This window comes from Coregonus clupeaformis, unplaced genomic scaffold (genome assembly GCF_020615455.1).
Source record: "Coregonus clupeaformis isolate EN_2021a unplaced genomic scaffold, ASM2061545v1 scaf0893, whole genome shotgun sequence".
NCBI classification, from domain to species: domain Eukaryota; kingdom Metazoa; phylum Chordata; class Actinopteri; order Salmoniformes; family Salmonidae; genus Coregonus; species Coregonus clupeaformis.
Genome location: NW_025534347.1, coordinates 193,508 through 218,619, shown reverse-complemented (window position 1 = coordinate 218,619; position 25,112 = coordinate 193,508). Strand labels below are relative to the sequence as shown.

General features: G+C 42.7%; 1 protein-coding gene across 1 annotated transcript; it reads left to right on the top strand.

Annotated features, from left to right (window-relative positions):
• The first annotated feature begins 1,963 nt into the window (after positions 1-1,963).
• On the top strand, positions 1,964-22,172 carry LOC123485895 (mineralocorticoid receptor-like). The gene is made up of 5 exons (XM_045217024.1): positions 1,964-2,304; positions 3,033-3,177; positions 7,040-7,170; positions 16,389-16,546; positions 19,393-22,172. Exons 1-5 carry the CDS (start codon positions 2,289-2,291, stop codon positions 19,546-19,548), a joined length of 606 nt encoding a protein of 201 aa, XP_045072959.1. The 5' UTR covers positions 1,964-2,288; the 3' UTR covers positions 19,549-22,172.
• The last annotated feature ends 2,940 nt before the right edge of the window (positions 22,173-25,112 follow it).

Genomic DNA, 25,112 nt, shown 5'->3' with positions numbered 1-25,112 from the left:
TGCCAGATATCCTAGATCTGCACCTATATCTTAGGGTGCATCTGAAATAACACCCTATTCCCAGGGAATGTGAGCTTTCTAGACTAAAACTATTATTTTTAACAGGCGGCCAATCAGATCCCTAGTCTGATCATAGACGAGTTCAATGGCACGAACAAATGTATAGGTGCCCCGACTAGTGGTAAAGACAAGTAAAAACAAGTTAAATTTAGTGAGTGATCAAATTGTTGTCGAATCGGTGTTACTTTGAGACTTCCAGTCTCATTACAAACCCTGCTTCCAACTTCAGTTTGCAGGCCAATATTAACATGTGATACAGAGTTTGGATACTGCCAGACCTATTATGCAACAAAAAAAAGTTTTTCCTTTTATCGCCATTGCAATATACAAACAAATGTTTTCCTTACTGTACTTTATCAAAGTTGGACCAGATCTCAAAACCTGTATACTTTCCCTCTATTACAACTTCCCTGAAGAGCTGAAAACAGTGCTGTAAGGATATCCTTTCAGAACCTTGTACCCAGCACTACTACATCTGACAAACAGAAATCAAAATACCGATAGAATACTCAAAAATACCACCACAAGCTTTTAAAAGTCCAACAATTGCCAAACAAAGTTACGCTCACATATATTTGTAGCTACTTCAGTACCTACATGACATGCTCTCTGTCAACAGAACATGCTGTCTTTTGAAACAACACAATGCAGAAATATCATGATGAGTTCTATTTTAATTGTGATCTTCTTTCCCTCTTCCTCCCTACAGCGCGGTCTAAGAAGCTAGGCAAGCTGAAAGGGTCACGAACTAAACCCCCACCACCAGGAGGCCAGGCGTGCCCTGGGTCTGGAGGTGGAGGGGGGTACTTGTCCTCGGGAGAGAAGGAGCTGAGCACCAGCCCCACTAACACCCTGGTGCCCCACGGCCCTGGAGGTGGGCTGGTGACCCCCTACCTACCCCCCTCCATCTGCAGCGTGTTGGAGCTGATTGAGCCGGAGGTGGTGTTTGCAGGCTATGACAACACCCAGCCTGACACCACCGACCACCTGCTGTCCAGCCTCAACCAGCTGGCTGGGAAACAGATGATCCGCGTGGTCAAGTGGGCCAAAGTACTTCCAGGTTAGAGAAAGATACAGTATCTTCCTTTTCTCTAATATCTTTGATGGTTTTGGTGAAGGGGGCCAAAGTACTTCCAGGTTAGAGAGATAACCTGGGGTTTGGAATAATATAGTTAAGAGTGGGTTGTTTCCCTTTTCTCCAATATCTTTGATGGGGTTTGATGGTTTGGGTCAAGTTTTTAGGTTAGACGACATGGGGATTTCTGGATGGCTTGGAGAATGAGATATGCTAGGTGGGTTATCTTCCTTTCCTATAATATCTTTGATGGGGAAATATTAAACAGATAAATGTCTAGAGTCAACTTGATCCTATTCCATTTAAAATGCTTCGGGGCAGAGACGTGGGTAAATCTCTTGAGTGGGCGTATTGGCTGTTAGGAGAAATCACTATCATGTATTTTATACTCGAGGGATATTTTGACATGCTGTGGTATTATTAACATTTGCGCCTTCAGAATATATTCAGCAGTAATTTTCACGATCTCGTTAGGAAATTATTCCGCAATGCTTTAATGAGATTAGCGATAGGATCCAATTTAAAGCCAAAATCTAATCAAGATTTAAGATTTGGAAACAGAGCTCATTTACATTAATCAGCCTTTCCTAAATAATGTAAATCGAACTCGTTTATGCAAAATTGTACTTTAATCAACCATTTGTTTTTTTTTAAAGAGGTGAGTATGTTCCTAAAAACTGTCAGTTGGTGAAATATTTAAAAGATGCCTTATAGGCTTACAGTCGCAGGTACCTCTTTGATGCTGTTTAATTTGCTGTATTGCAAATATTTGATACCTCTTCCAGGGTGTCTGCTTGCCTTATTCGGACGTATAAATAGAAAGACAGACAGACAGGAGGTCGAAACCAGCCCCTCTCTCTCCCCCTTCTCTCTCTCTGTCTCTCTCTCTTTCTGACTTTGAACGTTTTGGACTTAGCTCTGCTAATAAAGCTCAGAAGCTCAACTCCAGAAGACTCGCGCTAATAAGGCAGACTGCTTCGCGCTACATGGCTGCTGTAGACTATGAACAAGCCTTGTACTGGACAATACAGTGCCACTATTAAGTGTTACACAGTACACAGGAAGCCTAATCTATGCTGTGAGCAGCGTCCTGTACTGTAGTCATTGTAGATACTATTGACTTGTTGAGTGTCTTCAGCCTTCAAGCACTTTGATGGGCGACCCAAAAGGTAATCTTTTAATAATCATCTTAGACCCAGCTATAGAATCTTCCAGGGAGCACCATTGATGTACAGTAAGCCAGTCATTTAAATCAAGAGCTTTGAGTCCTTTTTAAAAAAGCCACAGGCGCAGCCAGCAATACAACCCCTAATTCAGCAATGAATTGATACCGTGACACATCCATGAGCTTGGCCGGTTGCATTGCTGACGACTGACATACAAACCTGAATAGCTAGCTCTGATAACTCACTTTCAGTTGCAGCATTCGCGTCCTCGTTGGAACTATGCATTATAGAATGAGGAAGAGTTTATATGTAATGTACTGTATAGAGAGTTGGAGTGACAGTTTTGCTGCTAGTCTATTTAAGGGCCAACATAGACAACAGGCCAATAATAAGAAGCCTTAGAAGTTTGTGTAAACCAACCCGGAGTGAATGCAGCGGTTTGTTCATGTCTGAACAAATATTGGTGCTCTAACCTCATTAGAGGAGAGAGAGAGAGAGGAGAGATTGGGTGAATGCCTCATGGGGTGTTGTACCTCTGTCTCTCTAGGTATGTCATTTGTCCTGCAATCACTACTCAGAATCTACTGAACTAAATGTAAGACTCAGTACTGCTCACCGTTTCCCTTCCCATCAATTCAATAGCCTTCATTAACAGTGGAATTCAGGGACTTTCATTGCCAAATCAAACATGCGGGAACATATCACATTAATAATGATCCTCTCTCTCCCAGGTTTCCGGGGCCTGCCCATAGAGGACCAAATCACCCTTATCCAGTATTCTTGGATGTGTCTGTCCTCCTTCAGTCTCAGCTGGAGGTCCTACAAACACACAAACGGACAGATGCTCTACTTTGCCCCCGACCTCGTCTTCAACGAGTAAGTCTGTCCACTCGTGCCTAATCCCATGCGCCACACTTTACAAATATTCAATATTCAGAGACACACTCATCTGTGGGTTCGGTGAGACTAGCTGAGCCATCCCTCCTAGTAGGGGTTTATGTGCTGTGGCAGTAGCACTGTTATATGACCCTAAAATGGGTATTAACACAAAGATGATGGTATGGCCAAGTTACATTTACATTTTACTTTGCAGCAGACGCTCTTATCCAGAGCGACTTACAGTTAGTGAGTGCATACATTTTCCTTACCGGCCCCCCTTGGGAATCAAACCCACAACCCTGGCGTTGCAAGCACCATGCTCTACCAACTGAGCTACAAAGGACTATGGTTACAGTTGGTCTACTAGGTTAAGTAAATTACAACAACAAAAAGTTATCTAAAGTTTTGAACAGGTCTATAGTTCCTCCTACTTCCCGACGTGCTTGAAAAACCAGCTCAGTGTCTTCTGACCTGCTCCCAAAAGCAAAGGCTTTTGTACCTGTAAACGGCTCCTCGATCCTGAGAGCACAGTTGATCAGAGTGAAAAGAGCGCTCATGGTGCGTGTGGATCCGCTCTGATATATTTGAACAGGGGAACAAATGGAGGAGGAAATGTATATAGGACAGCTGCTTATTGGAGCTGTGGTGCATTGAAGTGGAGGGTAATGGTATGGGACCTGGACAGGGGCAGGGCAGAGGGAGAATACTGGCCCCTACAGGTGGCTGGGGAAAGTGCACTAAGCCCAGATGGAGTGGAATTGATAGTTGGCTTCAATACAATGTTTCCTGACACACACACACAAAAAGACAGGCAATACCGAAGTCATTGCAAAGACCAAGTATGTTTGGATACAATGTCATTACATGTCAAATTAGAAAGTTACATTCTATAATTTCACTAATTCTATACATTATCATAAAGTTACCTACAGTAGATTTCTTCCTAAACATGTGCTGCTGATATATATTCTAAGAACTTAGCCCTCTCTGAAACTCCTGGAAAGTGTGTGACGCAGTTACAGTGGGGCAGCCTGTCTGAATGACAGATGGTACAGGTATTCTGGGTGACAATCCCGATGAGACGTATCCTACACCAACTGGATTTACTGCATGGCCTGGATGTCGGCTGGTTTGTCCGCAGTGCTCTGTCTAGGAAACCTGCATGTCACCCTAGTGTCCCCCCTATCCGCAGTGTGTCAGTGACTGATAACGGTATGAGGCCGAGGTCCCCAGTTAGGAGGAAGGCTATAGCATGTCCCTGTAGAGATCGAGACGTATAGAGAAACTAACCTATCTATCGCTCTATAGAGACGTATAGAGAAACTAACCTGTCTATCGCTCTATAGAGACGTATAGAGTAGAGAAACTAATCTGTCTGTCGGTCTATAGAGACGTATAGAGTAGAGAAACTAATCTGTCTGTCGGTCTATAGAGACGTATAGAGTAGAGAAACTAATCTGTCTGTCGGTCTATAGAGACGTATAGAGTAGAGAAACTAATCTGTCTGTCGGTCTATAGAGACGTATAGAGTAGAGAAACTAATCTGTCTGTCGGTCTATAGAGACGTATAGAGTAGAGAAACTAATCTGTCTGTCGGTCTATAGACGTATAGAGTAGAGAAACTAATCTGTCTGTCGGTCTATAGAGACGTATAGAGTAGAGAAACTAATCTGTCTGTCGGTCTATAGAGACGTATAGAGTAGAGAAACTAATCTGTCTGTCGGTCTATAGAGACGTATAGAGTAGAGAATATAATCTGTCTATCACTCTATAGAGACAGTGTCTCATCGGGGACAAACATCCTTAACCAAACGCGTAATCAGTCAGGAACACACTTCCAAGACTGAAATCTTGTCTTTCTAATGAGCAACAGAAAAATACACATGCCAATCGGTGTGTTCAGTGGCTCTTTAAACTTAATTTATGCATCAATGTTTGATTATAGCTTACAATAGCTCTATCAAAACAGTTGTTCCAACTTTTGGGCACGTAGTGGGTACATCTAGACCTAAACTGTACTGATTGACAGAGGAGGAGGGTCAAGAAGGTCATGCAAAGTTCCTTCTCAACCCAAGAGGACAGAAGATAACGAGGTATAAACAAGATGTTTGCCAATAATATCCAGTGACCCCAAGAAAAACAACTCACAATACAAACTATTGTATTTTAAGTGGGTTTTATACAGTCATAGTTGTTCTGGGATATTCCCAGAAGTGAAAAGTGAGTCTGACTTTCTCACTTTTTATTTTTAAATTTTTTAAGTCCTCGCTCTTGCTTCCTGAATCTCTCTCCATGGCAACGGTGAGAGCCGGACAGAGAAAAACCAGGGGCAGTGGGATTCTTCTCATTTTGGGCAATGATTCAGCAAAATTGATTTCAGACAAAATATGTAGAGACTTTTTATACTCAGACCCAAGGTTCTCCAAATAATGAAATGCAGTTTGCAGAACTCCAACACAATGCTACTCCTAAAACACATACATTTTTCATATGTTCATAAGTTAGTCAGATAGACAAAGTCAGACAGACAGAAATACAGTCAGACACTCAGAAAGAGAACGAGAGACACACACTTACTCAGCTAAACCAAACCTCATGCAGCCAGATGTACATCGCATACAGTAAACTAATGAGTATTTTAAACCTGCTTTATGCTTATAATGAGAACATATGCACCCATTCTCCCTTGTTGCTGCAACTCTGCTACAGAATGTTAAAACTGGTTCTATCCACAGTGCAGAATCTCCCTCCTCTCTGTCCTAGTGTTACGATGCGGTTTCTGCAGTAGTATCACATGGTCTGCGTCCCAAATCGCACCCGAAATCGCACCCTACCCCCATAGGGCTCTGGTCAGAAGTAGTGTACTAAATAGGGCATGGTGTGCCATTTGCTATGCAGCCCTATGGTGAACTCCCTTTCAAGTGGAGCCACACCGCTTGCATTTGATTATTCGAGACTAGACAAGATGGGTGATTTAAAGTAGAGAAGGTGGCTTCCAAAACCCATAATTCCCTGGGCTTTGCGGCATCTGCATAACACATAGCACATTGCTCATTGGCTCTCCCTCTCCATCTGACCCAACCTATTCTACTGTTCCTCTGCCCCGTTGTTGTTGGTTGCTGTTTCTGCACTTTGACAGGATTGAGATCAACTTCTCTGATATGGTGTGTGAGTGAGTGTATGTTTAGGAAGGAGTGTGTATGCGACTCCGTTAGTGTGTGTGTGTTTTCATGTACCATGACGGGGGTGATGCAGTAAGTCTTTCCCAGCCTTTAGACAGCGTACTGAAGCAGCTAAGTCATCTGCGTTGTGTTACTGTGTGTGTGCAGTGTTCTGCACTCTAGAGGAATTTGGCTTTCAACTCATCCTATCTCAGCGAGTAGAATAACTATGTGGAAAGATGTTCCAAAGGGTTGAGGCACAGTAGTATGTGTGTGTGTGTAGGGGGGAGGATACAAATATTTTGTATGTTATCGTGTGGTGGATGGTGGGAAATAGGGAAATGTACATGGAGGAGTCACCGTGTTTTGGGGATGTTGGCTATATTTCATGGACATCTGAGATTAGTTTGGCTGGACACAATACAGTAAATGCTATGGCTGCTTACTGAGCCATCCCACTGGGCACAGACGTCAATTCAACGTCTATTCCACGTTGGTTCAACGTAATTTCATCGAACTGACGTGGAAACAACGTTGATTCAACCAGTGTGTTCCCAGTGGGAATGCACTCAAACAGTCATTTTTTAGGTCTAAACTTACAGCACAAACTGACCAGACTTACAACAATGTATAGTGAGAGCAAGAACCAATACGCCTCAGGCACTGACCAACCATCCTTTCTCCCCCCTCTCCTCCAGGGACCGCATGCAGCAGTCAGCCATGTACGACCTGTGTCTGGGCATGAGGCAGGTGAGCCAGGAGTTTGTCAGGCTGCAGCTCACCTACCAAGAGTTCCTCTCCATGAAAGTGCTGCTGCTGCTCAGCACAGGTAAGTCAGGGGAAGGTGTTAAAGGTGTGTGGAGTGAGGAGTGTGAGTTCCTTTGTCAGAAAAAACGTCCAACTCTAAGTGAGTTTGTGCATACTGCAGTGTGTGTGCATGTGAAAAAGAGAGTCTATACGGGGTGTGTGTTTTGCACCAATCAACAGCTAGCTCCAGTGAGGTAGTGTCTATCAGCCACTTGGGGCTCTGGCTCTCATGTGAGTCTACAAGCAGACTGACAGAGTAAATAACAGGTAGATCACTTGTCGTTTGTTTGCCGACCTTGGAGTTGGAACACATACAGGAACCAAGGAATAACAATAATAACATGTCTATGTTAAGCTGGAGTAGTATACATTATAGGTATGCACGGCAAGCTGGATTGGGTGACACTACAGGATTCAATGATTATACTATACCTCTGGCACGCAACCTGTCATGGCACTAATGTGCCGAAGAGAGAGAGAGCGCAATCGAGTGAGAGGTACATTTTGTAGAGAAAGTACAAGTTAGAGAGAGAAAATAATCTCAGTGTGAGAGAGACATTTACGTCATTTTGCAGACGGTCTTATCCAAAGCGACTTACAGTAGTGAGTGCATACATTTTTGTACTGGTCCCCCGTAGGAATTGAACCCACAACCCTGGGGTTGCAAGCGCCATGCTCTACCAACTGAGCCACACGGGACATAGAGAGAGAAAGAGTGAGCGAGAGAGAGAGAGAGCACGGGACAGGGAAAGAGCGAGCGAGAGCGAGAATGAGAGAGTGAGTCACCCCTATTCTTTCACCATATGGCAACTAAGGACAAGGTTCTTGTTGGCATCCAGCAGTAAATGCAGCCAGGGCAGAGCAGTCAGAGCTACAGGAGGGCAAGGCTGCATAGGCCAGCTATGGGAGCTATTTCGGGAGGCCAGGCTTCAGCCCTCTGCTCTGCTTTGAACTGCCGCCGTGCGGATTTGTAGGAATGTTTATTAGACTTGTCAGGTAGGCAGGGCCTCAGTTTGGAGGATGCTGGGTTGTCTCACGGGGAGCCGGAGGGAGCACTACTCTGCTTTCCATGGATTTCTGCCTGATTGATAATGGAAGCCTGGCTAGGAGTGTTGTTAGAGCAAATAGAGCGGAAAATAACTAACTATTAAAGGGATACTTTGTGATTTTGACAATTAAGCCCTTTATCTACTTCCTCAGAGTCAGATGAACTCTTGGATTCCATTTTTATGTCTCTGCTTACAGTACGAAGGAAGTTATTAGAGGTAGTTTCGCGAGCCAACGCTAACTAGCGTTAGCAATTGCCCTAATGCTAGTTAGCAACTTCCTTCAAACTGCACGGAGAGAAAAACATAGTATCCACGAGTTCATCTGGCTTTGGAGAAGTAAATACAGGGCTTCATTGTCAAAATCACAAAGTATCCCTCCACCACCCCGTCCCTCCACCCTGTCCCGTCGCAGCACCTCCACCCCCGTCCCTCCCCTGTCCCCACACTCCACCCCGTCCTCCACCCTGTCCCATCCCAGCACCTCCACCCCCGTCCCTCCCCCGTCGCACCTCCACCCCTGTCCCTCCACCTGTCCCGTGCAGCACCTCCACCCCGATCCCTCCACCCTTACCCCGTCCCTCCCACCCTGTCCCACGAGCAACTCCACCCTCCCTCCCCCGTCCCTCTCCTGTCCCCGTTACAGCACCTCCCCCGTCCCTCCACCCCCGTCCCTCCACCCTGTCCCGTCGCAGCACCTCCACCCCGTCCCTCCCCGTCCCTCCACCCTGTCCCGCCGCAACACCTCCACCCCCGTCCCTCCCGGTCTCCACCCTGTCCGTCTGCCAACTTTCCCTCCACCCCTCCCTCCCCCAGTCCCTCCACCCTGTCCCATGTAGCACCTCCACCCCGTCCCTCTCCTCCACCCTGTCCCATCGTGTACCTCCACCCCAGTCCCTCCACCCCCGTCCTGTCGCAGCACCTCCACCCCCGTCCCTCCACCCCGTCCCGTCGCAGCACCTCCACCGCCCCCACCTTCCGCCCCGTCGTAGCACCACCACCCCGTCCCTCCCCCCGTCCCGCCCCCGTAGCACCTCCACCCCCAAACTACTTCCTGCAGCTATGATATCTTTAATACACAATACTACGTTATCATCTAATTTAGTTGTATATTGCTTTAACTTCACCTGCAAGGCAGGTATCCCTCGAGGTTAGAGCGTTGGGCCAGTAACAAAAGGTTGCTGGTTTGAATACTGGAGCCGACAAAAGGTAATAAAAGTAATAATAATCTGTGTGCTTGAGCAAGGCACTTAACCCTGATTGCTCCAGGGGTGCTGTACAATGGCGACCCTGGCCATGACCCCACTCAGGAGTTGGGATATGCACAAAAAAAATGTGTGCCATAACACACTTGTGTAATTTGGATTTTAGTCCCTAAAATCTAAGCATTCCCAAAGGTGAACAGGGCATTGACACTGGCCTGATATAACCGGAGTGTCAGTGAATTCATCTGAAAGCAGGAGTGATGTTGGAGTGGAAGTCGGATGGTGTTGAGAGGATGGACAGAACGAGAGAGGATAGAAAAACAGAGAGAGAGAGAGTAAGATGGAGAGAGAGAGAAACAGCACAGAAAGAACGAGAGAGCTCTCCGGTCCGTCTGTTGTTGCTGCCTCTTCCCTCCTCATCCTCCGGAGCCTCTCCAAAGAGCCCTGCTGTACTTAATAAAGCCCAGTCAAGCACTGGGCAGCGCTCCAAAACCTGCTGTTTTTCTCCTACTTCCTGGCCCAAATGGAGAGAGAGAGAGAGAGAGAGCAGAGACAGAGACAGAGACAGAGACAGACACAGAGAGAGAGAGAGAGAGAGAGAGAGAGAGAGAGAGAGAGAGAGAGAGAGAGAGAGAGGAGAGGTAGAGAGAGAGAGAGAGGTAGAGAGAGAGAGAGAGAGGTAGAGAGAGAGAGAGAGAGAGAGAGAGAGAGAGAGAGAGTGAGTGTTGAGGGCTGTGCTGAAACTCAGTTTCAGGGCAATCTGACTGATCTAATGTGGCCGTATGAATCTGTTAGAGTTGGGCTTTAGTACTGTCTGTTGGAGATTGCATCCCAGGGCTTCTTGTGGATGATGATATTGAGGTTCTCATTTTAGCGTCTCAATCCTTTTATACTGAAGTGACTATGCATTTTATGTTGTTTACTTTTTAGGTTTCTAAAAGGCTATTTCATCCTCTTTTAAGATTTTTGTTTGTGACTAACAGTGCAATTAGATCTGATGCTTTCGAGGCAGAGACAAAACATTTCCAGCTACCAATTTCCTCCATATTCTTGAGCACAGACTGTCACCAAATAATGAAGAGAGATAATGATAATGTGATGAGTTATTGTGGAAAGGTGTTTACAGAGTTGTTGTATGTGGAGATGTTCTTCGTCTTTGACCTTGGCTAAGGTTTCACTAGCCATGCAGCGTCTCATGAGACCCTGCAGAATGGGTGTGTTGATCTACTAAAGACAGATGAACCCTTCAGCTCCACAGTGATAGTGTATGGAAACATATTATCCTTTAAACTGTCATTTCCTAACAATACTCAGTAATATAACGCCCCCTAATAAATATTGTGGTGGATGATTTGGTCATAAAATGGTTGCTAAACTTGACATGCATTAGCCTCACTCGCTAGGTGGGTGCTACGCTAATGGTGGATAATGTGAGGTACCCCTAAAACAAGTAGAAAAAGCACTATAAATCATTATATAAACCATAATCCATTATTATAATCTGATTTATTTGTCAGAGAGATAATAATAATCTGAGTGTTATTCATTAGGGGGCTGTTTTCACATTGTTTTATTAAAGGTTCCTCGGCGACAGGATGCTATATCTTTCTGGATCAAGTTTTATCTAGGAGGGGAACAGTATACAGGCATATTTGTATGGCAGTCTTTATTTAATGAACTACCCATCCATCACCGCCTGGTATGGCAACTGCTCGGCCTCCGACCGCAAGGCACTACAGAGGGTAGTGCGTACGGCCCAGTACATCACTTGGGCCAAGCTTCCTGCCATCCACGACCTCTATACCAGGCGGTGTCAGAGGAAGGCCCTAAAAATGATCAAAGACTCCAGCCACCCTAGTCATAGACTGTTCTCTCTGCTACCGCATTGCAAGTGGTACCGGAGCGTCAAGTCTAGGTCCAAAAGGCTTCTTAACAGCTTCTACCCCCAAGCCATAAGACTCCTGAACAGCTAATCATGGCTACCCGGACTCATTTGATCTGATTTGATTACCCTGCATTTCCTTTTGTAAACCGGTATATCACGGCTTGAACCAAGGCCAAGACACACTGTCAGTGAGGTATGAGGTGGTAAGACTAAAGCAGGAAGCTGCATGTCTACCATGTCATGTGTGTTTGGATTTTTTCACAATGACACCCAATATAATATATAGCCTATGTACAGAATATACCAGGAGGCAGGAGCAATGCATGTATTTCTGGGTTGTGGAGATAAAAAAAAGACGAGGGTTTCATAGAACATCCTGGGTCATATTCATTAGGGAGCACCGTAGCAAAAGGTTTTGCAATGGAAAATGAAAACAAGTGTCTTATTGGACAAGTTCAGGTGTAGATAGTCCCTCCCTATTTCAGTCCATTTTCTTCCGTTTGGTGCTTATTATTATTTATTAAACCCGGCTGCTTAAAAAATATGGCTTTGCGTGCGTGAGTGTGAAATACGGCCTGGTTGACACATCTGGGTTGGGTACCGGCAAGCTAAAACCCATTCTTTTGACATTAAACCAATTACCGTTGTGTAATTGCCCCACTTTCTGCCGGCCACGCCCCTAAATGACACATACACTTTCTGCTGGCTACGCCCCTAAATGACACATACACTTTCTGCCGGCCCTAAATGCTAAATGCCAACCAGCGCTGAATCAAATGAGGGACTATCTGAGTCAATGGGGCGAAAACAAAGGGCCCAAATGTGGCCCTGGTTTTAGCATGTTCCTGTTAGTAAGGGCCACAAAACAAGCCACGAAACAGAAAGAACAGAATCCCTCTCTCTCTCGCCTTGATGCTTTTCCAGAGCGCTCTCGGTTATTGCCTTGTCATTATTTTGCTCTGGGTCTCTGCTAGGCTCAAGACTAGGTTTGTGTTTGTGTGTGTGTGTGCATCTCTCACTGTGTCCATGTCTCCATGTGTGTGTGTGTTGTTTGTGTGGTTTGTGTGCGTGCATGTGTGCGTCTTCGTCTGTGTGTCGCGCCTGCGTACGTACGACTCTGAGCATTGACATTTGCTGAGCTATTTCCTCCAAGATGCAATGTTAACTGACAGGCTCTGGTCCTGCTCTTGCCTGTGGCTGTGTGTTCTAAGAAACAAAAAGTACTGTCAACTGTATTTTCTCACACGGCTCTCAGCATCAACAGGTGTGTCTTTCTGTCTGCCATGTGTTGGTTTAGGTTAAGCCTTCAAATGCAAATCTTCAAACTAGGCTAATTCAACATGAAATCAAATCAAGTGTATTTGTCATATGTACAGGACACACATGGTGTACACAGTACAATTAAATGTTTACTTGCAGGTGCACCACATTTACTACAGACGGAGTACAGTACAGATGTAGGATCTTAATTTCAGCAGGAAAACATAATCCTGCAGCAACAGGAAATGTGAATTATTATGTGGATTATAATGAATGGACATTGTTGCAGGGCCGGCACCAGAGCGAATCAGTTGGACGGGCATTTGATTTCTAAATTGTGTTAATGGGTGTATTAGTAAAGACCATAGGCAGCTCATGAGTTTCAAGTTTGGGGAAGCTTTATCCTACCATTTCTACTGATCTGCGTGTCAGTTATGGATGAGTTTTATATGCACATTTTTGTGAAACAGTTAAATTTCAATAATAACGTTTTCGGTTTTTCAAAATTATTGGCACGTGGTTAATCATAAAAATCTGAATTAAAGGGATAAAAAAAGTTACAATTCAACTAATGCAAGAGAACCAGCCTTTGTCATATGGACACATTGATACACCGTGATCCATTGGCGGCTAAAGAAATGAGTGCATGGAACTCAGAGATAGCCTATAGGCCAATGCAGCAGTAGGGCTATAACTTCCATCGTCAACTAAGTAAAATACATAGGCCTAAAACCAACAAATAAAAACAGTAGAAATTATCCTGATGAAAATTCAGGTTCTTTCAATCGTATTAATCTCTATACTCCGCCTCCCTTTCTACATGTCTTGACCTATCGCTAGTGAAATGCAATATTGTATCAACTCAGCAGGTTGGTATGCTCAGGCGTGCATGCTCCCTCAACGTTATCAGGACAGAGAAACCACCCACATGCTCATTGCTCACATGGAGCACTCCAAACAAAAGACAATTAAAAAATTGACAGGACTCCTAAATTATGTTTATGAAATAAACCAAAACTGTTTTCTCACAAGTGTAGCAGTTTGTGAACTCTGCAAACAACGTTTCCACTCTTAGAATGAGAATGGTAAATGACTGTAATACATGCATTAACAGAAGTGAATGTAACCAAATGACGGGGATTAACGGTACATTTACTAGACCTACTGGTTACATATGTAATGGTGAATTGATAAAAATAATCAAATCAAAGGGCAAACAATTCACACAATGAAACAATGAATGTGCAGGAGACAGCGGAACACATTCTGGAGAGCTGAGTGCATTCTGGAGAGAGACGCCCATATCTTCGCCACAATCCCCTTCTTCTTGTCTCAACATTTTAAATGATACTCAAGAAACATTATCTTCACACATTTTAGATAATTTTCATTGACAGCTGCAACTTAATAATCAGCAAGGCCTATTGCCAATGGGCAAGCTTCCCCAAATTGCTGTCTTCTCAAATAGGCATTGGCCTATGCATTTGTGATTTAAAACAATCCACAGCTTAAAAAAAGTATGACATGCCATACTCCTTTTGTCCAGACAGTATCAGATACATGGTCTACACATACGGAGACAGAGGGGCGCTGTTTCGCTCGCTCGGATGCTTTATCTCGAGATTGAGTCTTTCTGTCAGTGTGTGCGTCTCAGTTAAATAAATTATTAATATTTCAGTATTTTATTTGGACGGGCAAGGAGGTACGGTAGGGCGCGCCAGGTCCCCTAAGGCTCGCCCATAACGCCGGCCCTGCAATGTTGTAGTGGTTGATAAACACAAGAGCAAATCAAGTCTGAATTTCTAAATGGAATTAACAAACTTCAAAAGCTTTTTTAAACCTCAAGTTTCAAATGTTCTGCATAGCATGAAAGTTCTCCTGTAACAGGGTGATCAAATTAAGATCCTACATCTGTATATCAAATGCAGGCCTCAAGGGTCAAAACAGTGCCTCAACTCAGCCATAGGCAACCCCAAAAATAGCTTTTTATTTTTTAAAAGGTATCAAAACTGACCATAGAAACAGTACAAGGAGAACAGCTTGTTATTAGTGTACCACTGTGAGGCAGGTCGAGCCACGCTGTGACACCAGAAGGATCTAGCCAGGCAGGTAGCCTATCCTCCTAGACTGATCCCAGATCTGTTTGTGCTCTCTTGCCAACTGCTATGGTCACTGTCATGTAATGTTTGGATCAGATCTGGGACCAGGCAGGTCCTAGACTGATCCCAGATCTGTTTGTGCTTTCTTGCCAACTGCTATGGTCATTGTCATGTAATGTTTGGATCAGATCTGGGACCGGGCAGGTCCTAGACTGATCCCAGACCTGTTTGTGCGGCATGATTATTCTGACCATAGGAGTTGGCTATACAGCACAAACAGATTTGGGACCAGCCAGGCAGGTAGCCTACTAACCTGGGCTACGGTGTGTCAGCCTTCTCCCTATGAAACCAGATGTCAATTAGACTTTAAAGTGTGTCATTTGGAACAGTTGGTTGCTCTGGTTTCAGGTAATCATTACCTAAAGCTGCTTAGTCAATTACCAACACGTCAACATTAGCTAGGACACACCTGCCTTAGTGTGCCAACAGGGTGTGTGTGTGTGTGTGTGTGTGTGTGTGTGTGTGTGTAGTACATAACTAACACTGTCCCGTGATACTGCACTTAATAAAACTAAACAATCATCTTTCGACCTATAGACCTGTTTTCGATATATGTCTGAATAACTTGTTGTATCTCTGCATTACCATAATAATGTAGGTTACTATGTACTATGACAATATACTGTAGTAGTAGCAGCTATGATAATTAACCGTGCACAGGAGGCTGCAGAGGGGAGGACGGCTCACGATAATGGCCGAAACGGAGTAAATGGAACCAAACACCAATCCATGCATTTGATACAATTCCACCTATTCCGTTCTAGCCATTACCACGAGCCCGTCCTCCCCAATTAAGCTGCCACCAACCTCCTGTGCAACAGTGATATAAGCAGTGGCAGGGTTGTAGGCTACTAGTGATAAAGGTACAGTGCTGGTTAGATTGAAAACAGTACCTGCAGCACTTTGTTCGTTACAACACAGTGTATATTAGAAGTGTTACTGTAGGCCTACAGTACAAGAAAGATATTAGAGGCGCTTTTGTTGGGAGACTTGAGGGACAGACATTCTTTGAGAGACGAGGTGTTTCTTAATCAGTTAGCCAGCCAGACGCTGAATGTCATTTAAGATGAGGTTGGCAGGCAGCCATATCGCCGTTAGTTTGTCCTCTACGGAGATATGAGCGAGGGAGGGAGAGAGAGAGAGGGAGAGAAGAGAGAGAGAGAAAGAGGAGAGCTAAGGGGAAAGAGATTTAGAAAGGGAGAAATGGAGAGGATATCTGTATCCATCCTGAGAACACACATTCGCTCGCTCTTTCATCTAATTTCTCACGTGAAATCATGTCTGTCCCCTCATCTCATTAAACCCTGTTTCAATATGTTCGTCACGCTCTTAGATAGTGATTTGACTGAAAAAAGAGGACGACTACCATGTACTGAATGAGTGGGCGAAGTGACAAAGGGTTGATGTGGCTGTCAACAATAATGGTAAAAAGAGTAAGAGCGGTCATTGATTAAAATACCTGTTGTTATGACTGCTTATGACACCTTATGTCATGGTTAGAACTGTAAGCTGTATGATAGGTGCCCTTGTGTTCAAATCAAATCAAATGTTCTCAGTAAGGTCAAGTTCAGGTCAAACTGCCATCTGCTTGTACAATACATTTGTCTTGTGTTATGTAGGCTAGTTGCTTACACCTCTCATCAATACTTCCTTTTGGCTTCCTCTCTCTACTCTCGCCCCTCCAGTTCCCAAAGAGGGTCTGAAGAACCAGGCAGCGTTTGAGGAGATGAGGGTGAACTACATCAAGGAGCTGAGGAGGTCTGTGGGCAAGGCCACCAACAACTCTGGACAGACGTGGCAGCGCTTCTTCCAGCTCACCAAGCTACTGGACGCCATGCATGATGTAAGCAATGGACCCACATCACTGTAGAACTGTATCCATAACGACACGCACTGTACCCAGCACAACATCACAATGCCAAGTCCCGTCAACAAGCCTTCTCTATGCTATGCATGCACAAGGCAAGTTCAATGATTGGAGTTTAACAATGTTAGTAAGGGAATATCTCTGAAATAACAAAAGATTATTGCATTCCAATGACTAGCCCTAAGGGGTGTTTATTTTGGAATGGGCAGAGATTGCCCTGTATTGGTGAATGAATGGAACATGGAGGGAATCAATGTTCCAGGCTCACAGTGGTGGCCTGGTGGGTCAATACAACTGTCCCCCTAACTAAATGCACTGAACGCACTGACTGTAGGGGTTATGCAAGGACAACTTAGCATGTGGTGAAACATTAGGAGCTGGAAGCATTATGAAAAAATACTCACATCTCACAAATGGAAAAAGTCCCTGATAAAAAATGTACAAGACTAGACATCAGAGGACAGCATTGATTGATTGAGTGAAGTGATTGAGTAGGCTACTAAATGCAGATGATCCTATGACTCAGGGGTTCCCAAACTTTTTTGATGATCCAACCATGTAAAAAAAGTTACGTTTACTTTTATCATTGGGGCTATAACAGTCTATTACAAATCAGTCTGTCAAACCATACTTTTGAAGGAAGTATGGTTTGAAGTGATTGAAATGCATCAGAAAGATATTGGGAAGTTCAGAAGATCATCAGGCATCTTCAATGTAGAAAAGAACATAGTCGTTGATGATGTTCTTTTTCCCGCAGTCTGATTTAGTGCCTGGTCTTGTCCACTCTGTGCTAATGAGTCCTGCACGGTTTGTGGGCATTGTGGACACATATGTGTTCCTGGGAGTCTTATCCTTCAGTGATGGGGTCATAATATTTTGTAGCTTAAACCGTTCAAAAGATAGACATATTTGTAGGAAGAAAACAGAAACTGCTCTGTTTATTACAACCACATCTAGCAGCTACCGGAGACTACTGACGTAACCCTGGTTCTATGAACCAAGTTCCAAATTATTATTATTTTTAAATCAGAGTTTCTCTCGCGACCCCATTTTCAAGTCAGGCAACCCCTAGTTTGGGAAACGATGCCCTATGTAGAAGAGGAGGTATAGTCTATTTAGAATCATTAGCACCACCTAGTGGTAAGTCAGACTAATTTGAGTCGTGACCCCCAACAAATGACAAACAATTACAGTCATATCAATGCCATGACAAAGTTAACCTAAGGATCTGGCTACGGTATGTGGTATCACTCTGAATAAAGATACAGTAAGGTAACTGAACACACACACAGTCAGAAAAGGGGAATGCCAATTCAAGGTTTCCCAGGGCACAAAGTTAACCCTAACTTCCAAGAATTAGGCTTTGATTGTACTTTATACAACGGGTGACAGTCAATCATTATTTGAATTGGTTGGTAACCCGTTAATAATTAATAATTAAGTGATAATGCCCGAGAAGCCAGTGTTTGTTGGATATATTGGCACGGGTGTTGTTAGGCCCGAGACTAAGTCAAGAGCCGACAAACTGTGCCAATATATCCAACAAACACTGGCTTCGAGGTGTGATTGAAATGAGGGTCTAATCCTGAATGCTGATTGGTTAAAACCGCATTCCAGCCGGTGTCTATTCCACAAGTTACCACCAGCTAAATCTATGACGTTAAAATGCCTATTTATACTGTTCCATCTGACTACGCAATCCACTGTCTCATCAACCCAGTCAGGCACTTTATAAACTTGATCTCCACTATAAAAAGCATCTACACATTATCTCGCATTTCTTTTAGACTAACATTTCGTTTTTTCAACAGCGGAGATTTGTATAAACCTTGCTGTCTGTCTCTCTGACATTTGCAACATTGTTTCAATATCTCCTGCTGTCCCATAGTATTGAATTTGTCGGGAGTCGGGACGAGACAGAAAGGCAGGCAGAGTTTCTCAGCCGGTCGAAATCATGAATCAGCTGGCATAATTTTTATGGATATATACCAAAAAAATGTCAATTGAAAAAAAGTTAAAACAAAACGCAGCTAATTTGTGGTCTTTCCAGCTTCAGTTTGAAGTGATTGTGTTACTGTAGCTGTGTTGTTGGCTAGCTCCTCTGTCTGAACAACAGTGTCCTGACGAGTGAGCACATTCTCTATGTCAGGCGAAATCGCGCCCCATTAGCTCATTGTTATGGATGTATCCAAATAAATGCCACTAGAAAACAGCTTAAGCAAATGCAGCTACTTTTTGACGTGACTGTAAATTCACCGTAGTTGGCTAGCTAGCAAGCAAGGGATAAGAACGTTGCCAGCCAGTATGGCAATGGAACATTTAGAACGAACGAACTAAGTATGAATAAATAATCAAAATAACGTTTTAATTAAAATATGTCAATCATTATTTGAATATGTTGGTAACCCCTTGTATAAAAGTGATAATGCCCTCGAAGCCAGTGTTTGTTGGAAATATTGGCACGGTTTGTCGAAGTTAATGTAACAACACCTGTGCCAATATATCCAACAAACACCGGCTTCTCGGGCACTATCACCTAAGTGTATTATTCACAATTCATGACAAGCCAATGAAATCTCTATACAAACACAGCTGGATTCTTTCAAACTACAACTCTCTCCCTCCCGCTCTCTCCCCAATATAACTCTACTCCTTCATCTCCTCTCAATGTGTATTTATTCCTTGTGTTATTTTTTCTACATTTATCTTTCTGCATTGTTGGGAAGGTTCATAAGTAAGCATTTCACTGCTAGTCTATACCTGTTGTTTACGAAGCATGTGACAAATAACATGGTATTGATTGATCCCTCCCTCTCCTCTAGCTGGTGGGGAACCTGCTAGACTTCTGTTTCTACACGTTCCGTGAGTCTCAGGCTCTGAAGGTGGAGTTTCCAGAGATGCTGGTGGAGATAATCAGTGACCAGATACCAAAGGTGGAGTCGGGCAACACACACACCCTCTACTTCCACAAGAAGTGACTGTACTGAGTCCTTGAGAGAAAGAGAGAGAACGAAATAGCGAGAGGGGGAGGAGTGGGAGAGGAGGAAGGAAGGACCCTAGCCTTAGGAGTGGCCTAACTACTATGCCAGGCAGTCGGTCTGCTGCCCCCTCCACTTTCTGAAATGGGACAGGAAGTGGACAGGAAGTGACACGTGAGGGGCAGGAAGTGAGATTGAGGAAGTAGGAAGTTGAGTCCACTAAACTGCAGTCTCCGTCCGCTGGTTAGAGAGGTGACGCTGAGTGAGTGACATCTCGGCGCCAAGGAAAACGCACTGAGGAGGACTTTTCAAAATGTGACAAAGAAGCATCCCGACCCTTAGGCCCCCCCCCCCAAAGACGATGATGATGACAATGTTTTTCTATGGATACGAAGCCATACATTTTTTTGGTTGCGCTACAGTCCATACGTTCACACACACATGCGTACAGTAATGCAGCACGCACACAGATAGACAGTAACAAACGCCATCTTAGCCTCCTGAAAAATGTCAAATGATAACTGTGCTTTTGCATTGATTCATGGATACTAGTACTACTACTCTGACAATATGGAAAACAATTCTTAGATGTTGCTATGCAGTGTATTGTCATTAGGTTACATGGCAACATATACTTTTTCCATGACAAAGACTAAATCTAGGGTTTCTGTGAGAGGATCAAGGTCTATTTGAACATGCTCCAAGGGCTATACATGCTTAACAAACTGAATAGTTGCATAAAAAGCTAACAAATTCTACTTTGGTTCTGTAGTGGTGTGTATTACAACACCCAAATGCCCACATTACTCAAATTGTTATAGCGTTGTATAACGATCAAAAACTTAACTCTTAATAATATGCAAAAACTTCAGAATGAAGAATTTTCAAAGTATGGTGTTTTGTGTGATCCAGTGTGAAGAAAGTTGAGTAACAGTTAAAAGTAAATCTCCCATGTCATATGTGAAGGCTTTCTGATATGAAGATGATTAACAATGCAACATTTGTCAATAGATGAATTCCATCCAAAATAGGTGCGGGAGTATGGAAAAACCTGATGGATTCACAATATGACTTTCCCTCACATCGTAACGCATTTGACGGCGGTACACCCAGTTAGATATCCAGGGGTTCTCAAACTTTTTGGGGCCGGGGACCTCTTTTTTGATAGCAAATTCATCAGGAACCCCTTCATAATCAGAACACAACTCAAGTGAGTTAAAAATAGCATACAAGGATTTTAACTATGACTTTGGCAGTGCACGGCTGGACGAACCAAGTCTTGGGCCTTGGGAAGGACCATTTTAAAGGCCCTTGGCATCGGAGAGAAAATGTTGCCATTTTAAAGATAGTTTCCTGCAATTCTACACATTTTGTCATGGGGATGATTTTTGTTGTTGTTGCAGTTTTAAAGCTAATATCCTGAAATTCTACACATTTGGATATGAGCCAGAGAGAAAAACTGGCAGTTTTAAAGCTTGAATTACAGTGCATATAAAAACATTTTTGGGGAATACAAGAACAATTAAAGTTGGAAAATGTATAATTGGTGGAGTACTGTGGATACCAATATCCCTGTGAGCCTCCCAGGCCCATGTTGCCCAGGGTTAAGAACAGGGAGTCTTTTTTAATAATAAAAAGACCCCCTGCAATGGACCCCACTTTGAGAACCCCTGAGTTATACAGTATAATTGCCATTGGTTGTGAAAACATCAGAGCACCCATTTCCTGGTCTATTTCTACCTACTCACAGTGCATCCAAACCAGCGCCCTTTGCCAAGTCAACCGACACTTATCTACCGTTTCCAGAAATAATAATAAAGCATTTTGTAAGAGTGTTGTTGCAAAGGTTTTCTTTTTTTTTTTAAAGCCAGACATTTTACACCTAAGGTGCTTCTTTTTGTAAACGCAAAGCAGATGAATAACACTTTTCTGGTAACTAACACATGTACAATTATCAGCATTAGATACAGGGTTGGGTAGGTTACTTTCTAAATGTAATCTGTTAGTTACTAGTTACCTGTTCAAAATGTTCATCAGTAATGTAATTTTGGGATTACCCAAACTCAGTAATGTAATCTGATTACGTTCATGTACTTTTTGATTACTTTCCCCTTAAGAGACATTAGAAAACGACAAAAATAATCCATCAAACGCATTTGGTGTGTCATCAGTGGTTTCCGACTTGTGGTCAGACCCGCTCAGGTGGAACAAACGTAAACTTGCGCCTTTCTCATTGAGAAAACAGAAAGGTGTTGTCATGTATTTTTTTCACAAACATCCTTTCTGAATTCCAATAAGTAATCATCTAGTTTTTCAAAGGTAAAGTAACTGATTACAGTTGCAGTTATTTAGTAATCAGATGACATGTAACTCCCCAACCATGATTAGATACAATAACAACCTTCAAACATACTGTATGATGTTGATGTTGGAAAATGCCATTACTCTATAGTCACAGTGCTTTCAGTAAATGCATAATGTATTCAAACTTACCCGGCAAGCGGAAAATACATACAGGAAATGTAATGGTACTTGCTTAGGTTACAGTCACATTTTTCCCACTGTTGTACAGAAACTGTTTTGAAAGTACATGTTGATACTGCTGATAAATGACTGACTCATTGCATTGGCCACCTGTCCTGATTTTGTGTTGTCCATCTTGTCTTTGGGCCAACTCTAGACGTATGGCCAGTCATCTGGACCATTCTTACCAGACCTGGGTTCAAACATGATTTGAAACCTTTCAAACTACTTTGCTTTAGCCTGCCTGGACTGTCAGGTGGGTGGGATTTGTACTTTTTGGGACTTTTCTATTGGTTCCATTGCAAAACTGAAGCTCAATTAAGCACAGCTAAAGAATTTGAAACAATTTCAAATAGTCCTTGAACCCAGGTCTGATTCTTACTAGTTTCACACCAGATTGACTGAATGCTTAACCATTGTGGAACACTATGATGCTACTGAATAGCGTGAGAGATAGTGAGAGAGTGTCGTTCGAGAAGAAAAACAGAGGGGGCGTTTGGTTCGATCGTTCTGCCTCATTTGTGAGTGTGTGTGGTTGTTTTTTTCCTGGCAAGCACGATCAAAGTTGATCCGCTTTTTTCGAGGGCATTGTTAGTTTTCCTACGTTCTATAGGATTATGCAGCATATCCTATTTGCCTGAATTAGATTTGTACAGAAGAGATAATGTGACAATTGAGGCATTAACCCAGCTAGAATGTTGTATGTCTGGTTGATAATAACTAAATGTGAATATATATGGAGGGACCCTGCATGAATAAGGCCTACAGGTTAAAGGGATAGTTCACTTCAAAATGTGAACTATCGCTTTAAGGTGCTGTTGTGTTTCACTATGGGTTCTACTTTGTTGAGTTGGACGTATAGAACAGACAATGGCAGGAGGATCACGATGAAAGAAAAACAGTCCCTATGCTTAAACGGTCTCATTTTGCAGTCTCTCCCTCCTTGTCCCTTTTGTACATTGCTGTGTTGAAGTTGTGAACTGATGGACCCTAAAGACACGCTGTAAAGAACTGCTATTCTTTCTATACCTGTTTTGCTGCCCTTTAACCCCGCCTTTATTTTATTTTAAATAAGTGTCAAAAAAAGGTTCATAGGCCGAATGGGAAAAGTATTTTTGAAAGAATTATATTTTGCTGGAAACAATATTTAAGTACTTTGTCTATCTAAAAATAAAAAACAGATTTTTTTTGTAAAGTGAAATGTTTATGCATGCTTTTTTGATGAGATGTTTACATTGTATTTAAGAAGGGAAAATTGTGCCTTTTTATCTCACCTGATTTAACATTTTACAGTATATATTGTAAATAATACAGAAAGTCATTATGTTTGAGTAGCGTAAAAAACATTGATACTTTAAAGGAATAATCCGGTCAAAAACTATATTTTGGTATTTGTTTCATTAGTCCAGTTAATCATAAAAAAAAAAAAAAAAAAACTTTACCAGTCAAGTTTTCAATGCCGCATTCAAATCAACTGGGAACTCTGAAATCTCAGACTTCAGTGCGTTCAAGACAACTGGGAACTCAGAGGGGGACTAGCTCAGACTGTGTGAAAAATAGTTTTGAACGGTCTTTCAACTCGGAATTCCAAGTCAGAAACTCTGGCATCTTTCTAGAGCTCAGACTTTCTAACTTGAAGATCACTGACATCATGATTTGACCTAGTTTTTTTCCTGAGTTCCCAGTTGTCTTGAAAGCACAAAAAGTGTAACTTGCCACATCATAATGATGCGTTTTGAATCATCATAATGATGTGTCATGTTACACTTTGCTTATTGAAAAACGTATATCTTGAAAACTTGACTGCTGACATGCAAAACATTGAGACTGTATCAACAGTGGACTAATGAAAATGGTTTAATATATATCGTTTTTGAGTGGATTATTCCTTTGTTGGAATATCTGCAGTTAATGTGGCTCCCACTAGTTATATTGTCGTTTTGGATCATAGAAAAAAACAGCACAAGGATGACATAAAAAAAAGCTTGCCTGCTCCCAGATCTGTTTGCGCGGTTTTGTCAACTCCTGCCAGTCATTGTGATGCCAAACATGATAATGATTGGCAGTAGTTGACAAGACAGCACAAACAGATCTGGGACCAGGCTACAAAAAAGCCACGGGTTAGAGTGAGTTATGAAAGTACCAAACATTGTGACATACATTTTACTACCTGAATGTTAGAGAAAGAACAGAAATGTCATCTTTTTTTTTCTTCTTCCTGAAAACATAATGTTAACTGTTTATCTGATTATGAATTGTTTTGTACGATTATTTTCCATTTTATTTCAATGTGACTAAGAAAATAAGTAGGCAAAAGTATTTCATTTCTTTGTTACAGAGAGTAGACACAGTACCAAACTATGGATCAATGAGTTCTTGCTGTTGACATGATTATCTCCCAAACCCTTGGCGATATTATGTGATTTAATAGCACCACACTAAAATCAAGCAATCAAAAAAAAAACGATTAAAGCTGAAATAATGTAGCTTGAAAATATTCTTGCCTCTTCAGTTTGATCAGATATTAAGGTTCCAACACAGATACATTGTGAAAGACAGGTTGGTGTGGTCACCACAGTTGGGATTAATTTTATTCCACTTCCAATCCATTTAGGAAATAATCTGGACATACCATTTGAATTGGAGGAAAAGGCTCATTGGGGTATAACTCGTGGATTGACTGAAAGTCTGAAACCTAAATTAATTTGACTCCGATACTGGTGATAATATAGAACCCAAACCGTGCTACCCTGGGCTTTCTAGAAACAACTATTTGTATCATTGAGATATGGATGCATCATGACTGTTCACAGGTTTAGTTGGCTTGTCTCAGGTTTTGCAGTGCTCCCAATTTAATTTATACTGTATATGGCCTGCTGCCTTGCACAGAAATAAGTTAGTGGCTATCTGCTCATCCTACTACAGTACAACACTATGCATTTGTACAAAGGCATTTCCACCCACCATCTCATTTACAGTTTGCATATAGAATAACAACCGAGAGGACTTTAAATTCCAATATATTCTATACAAAAAAGCGT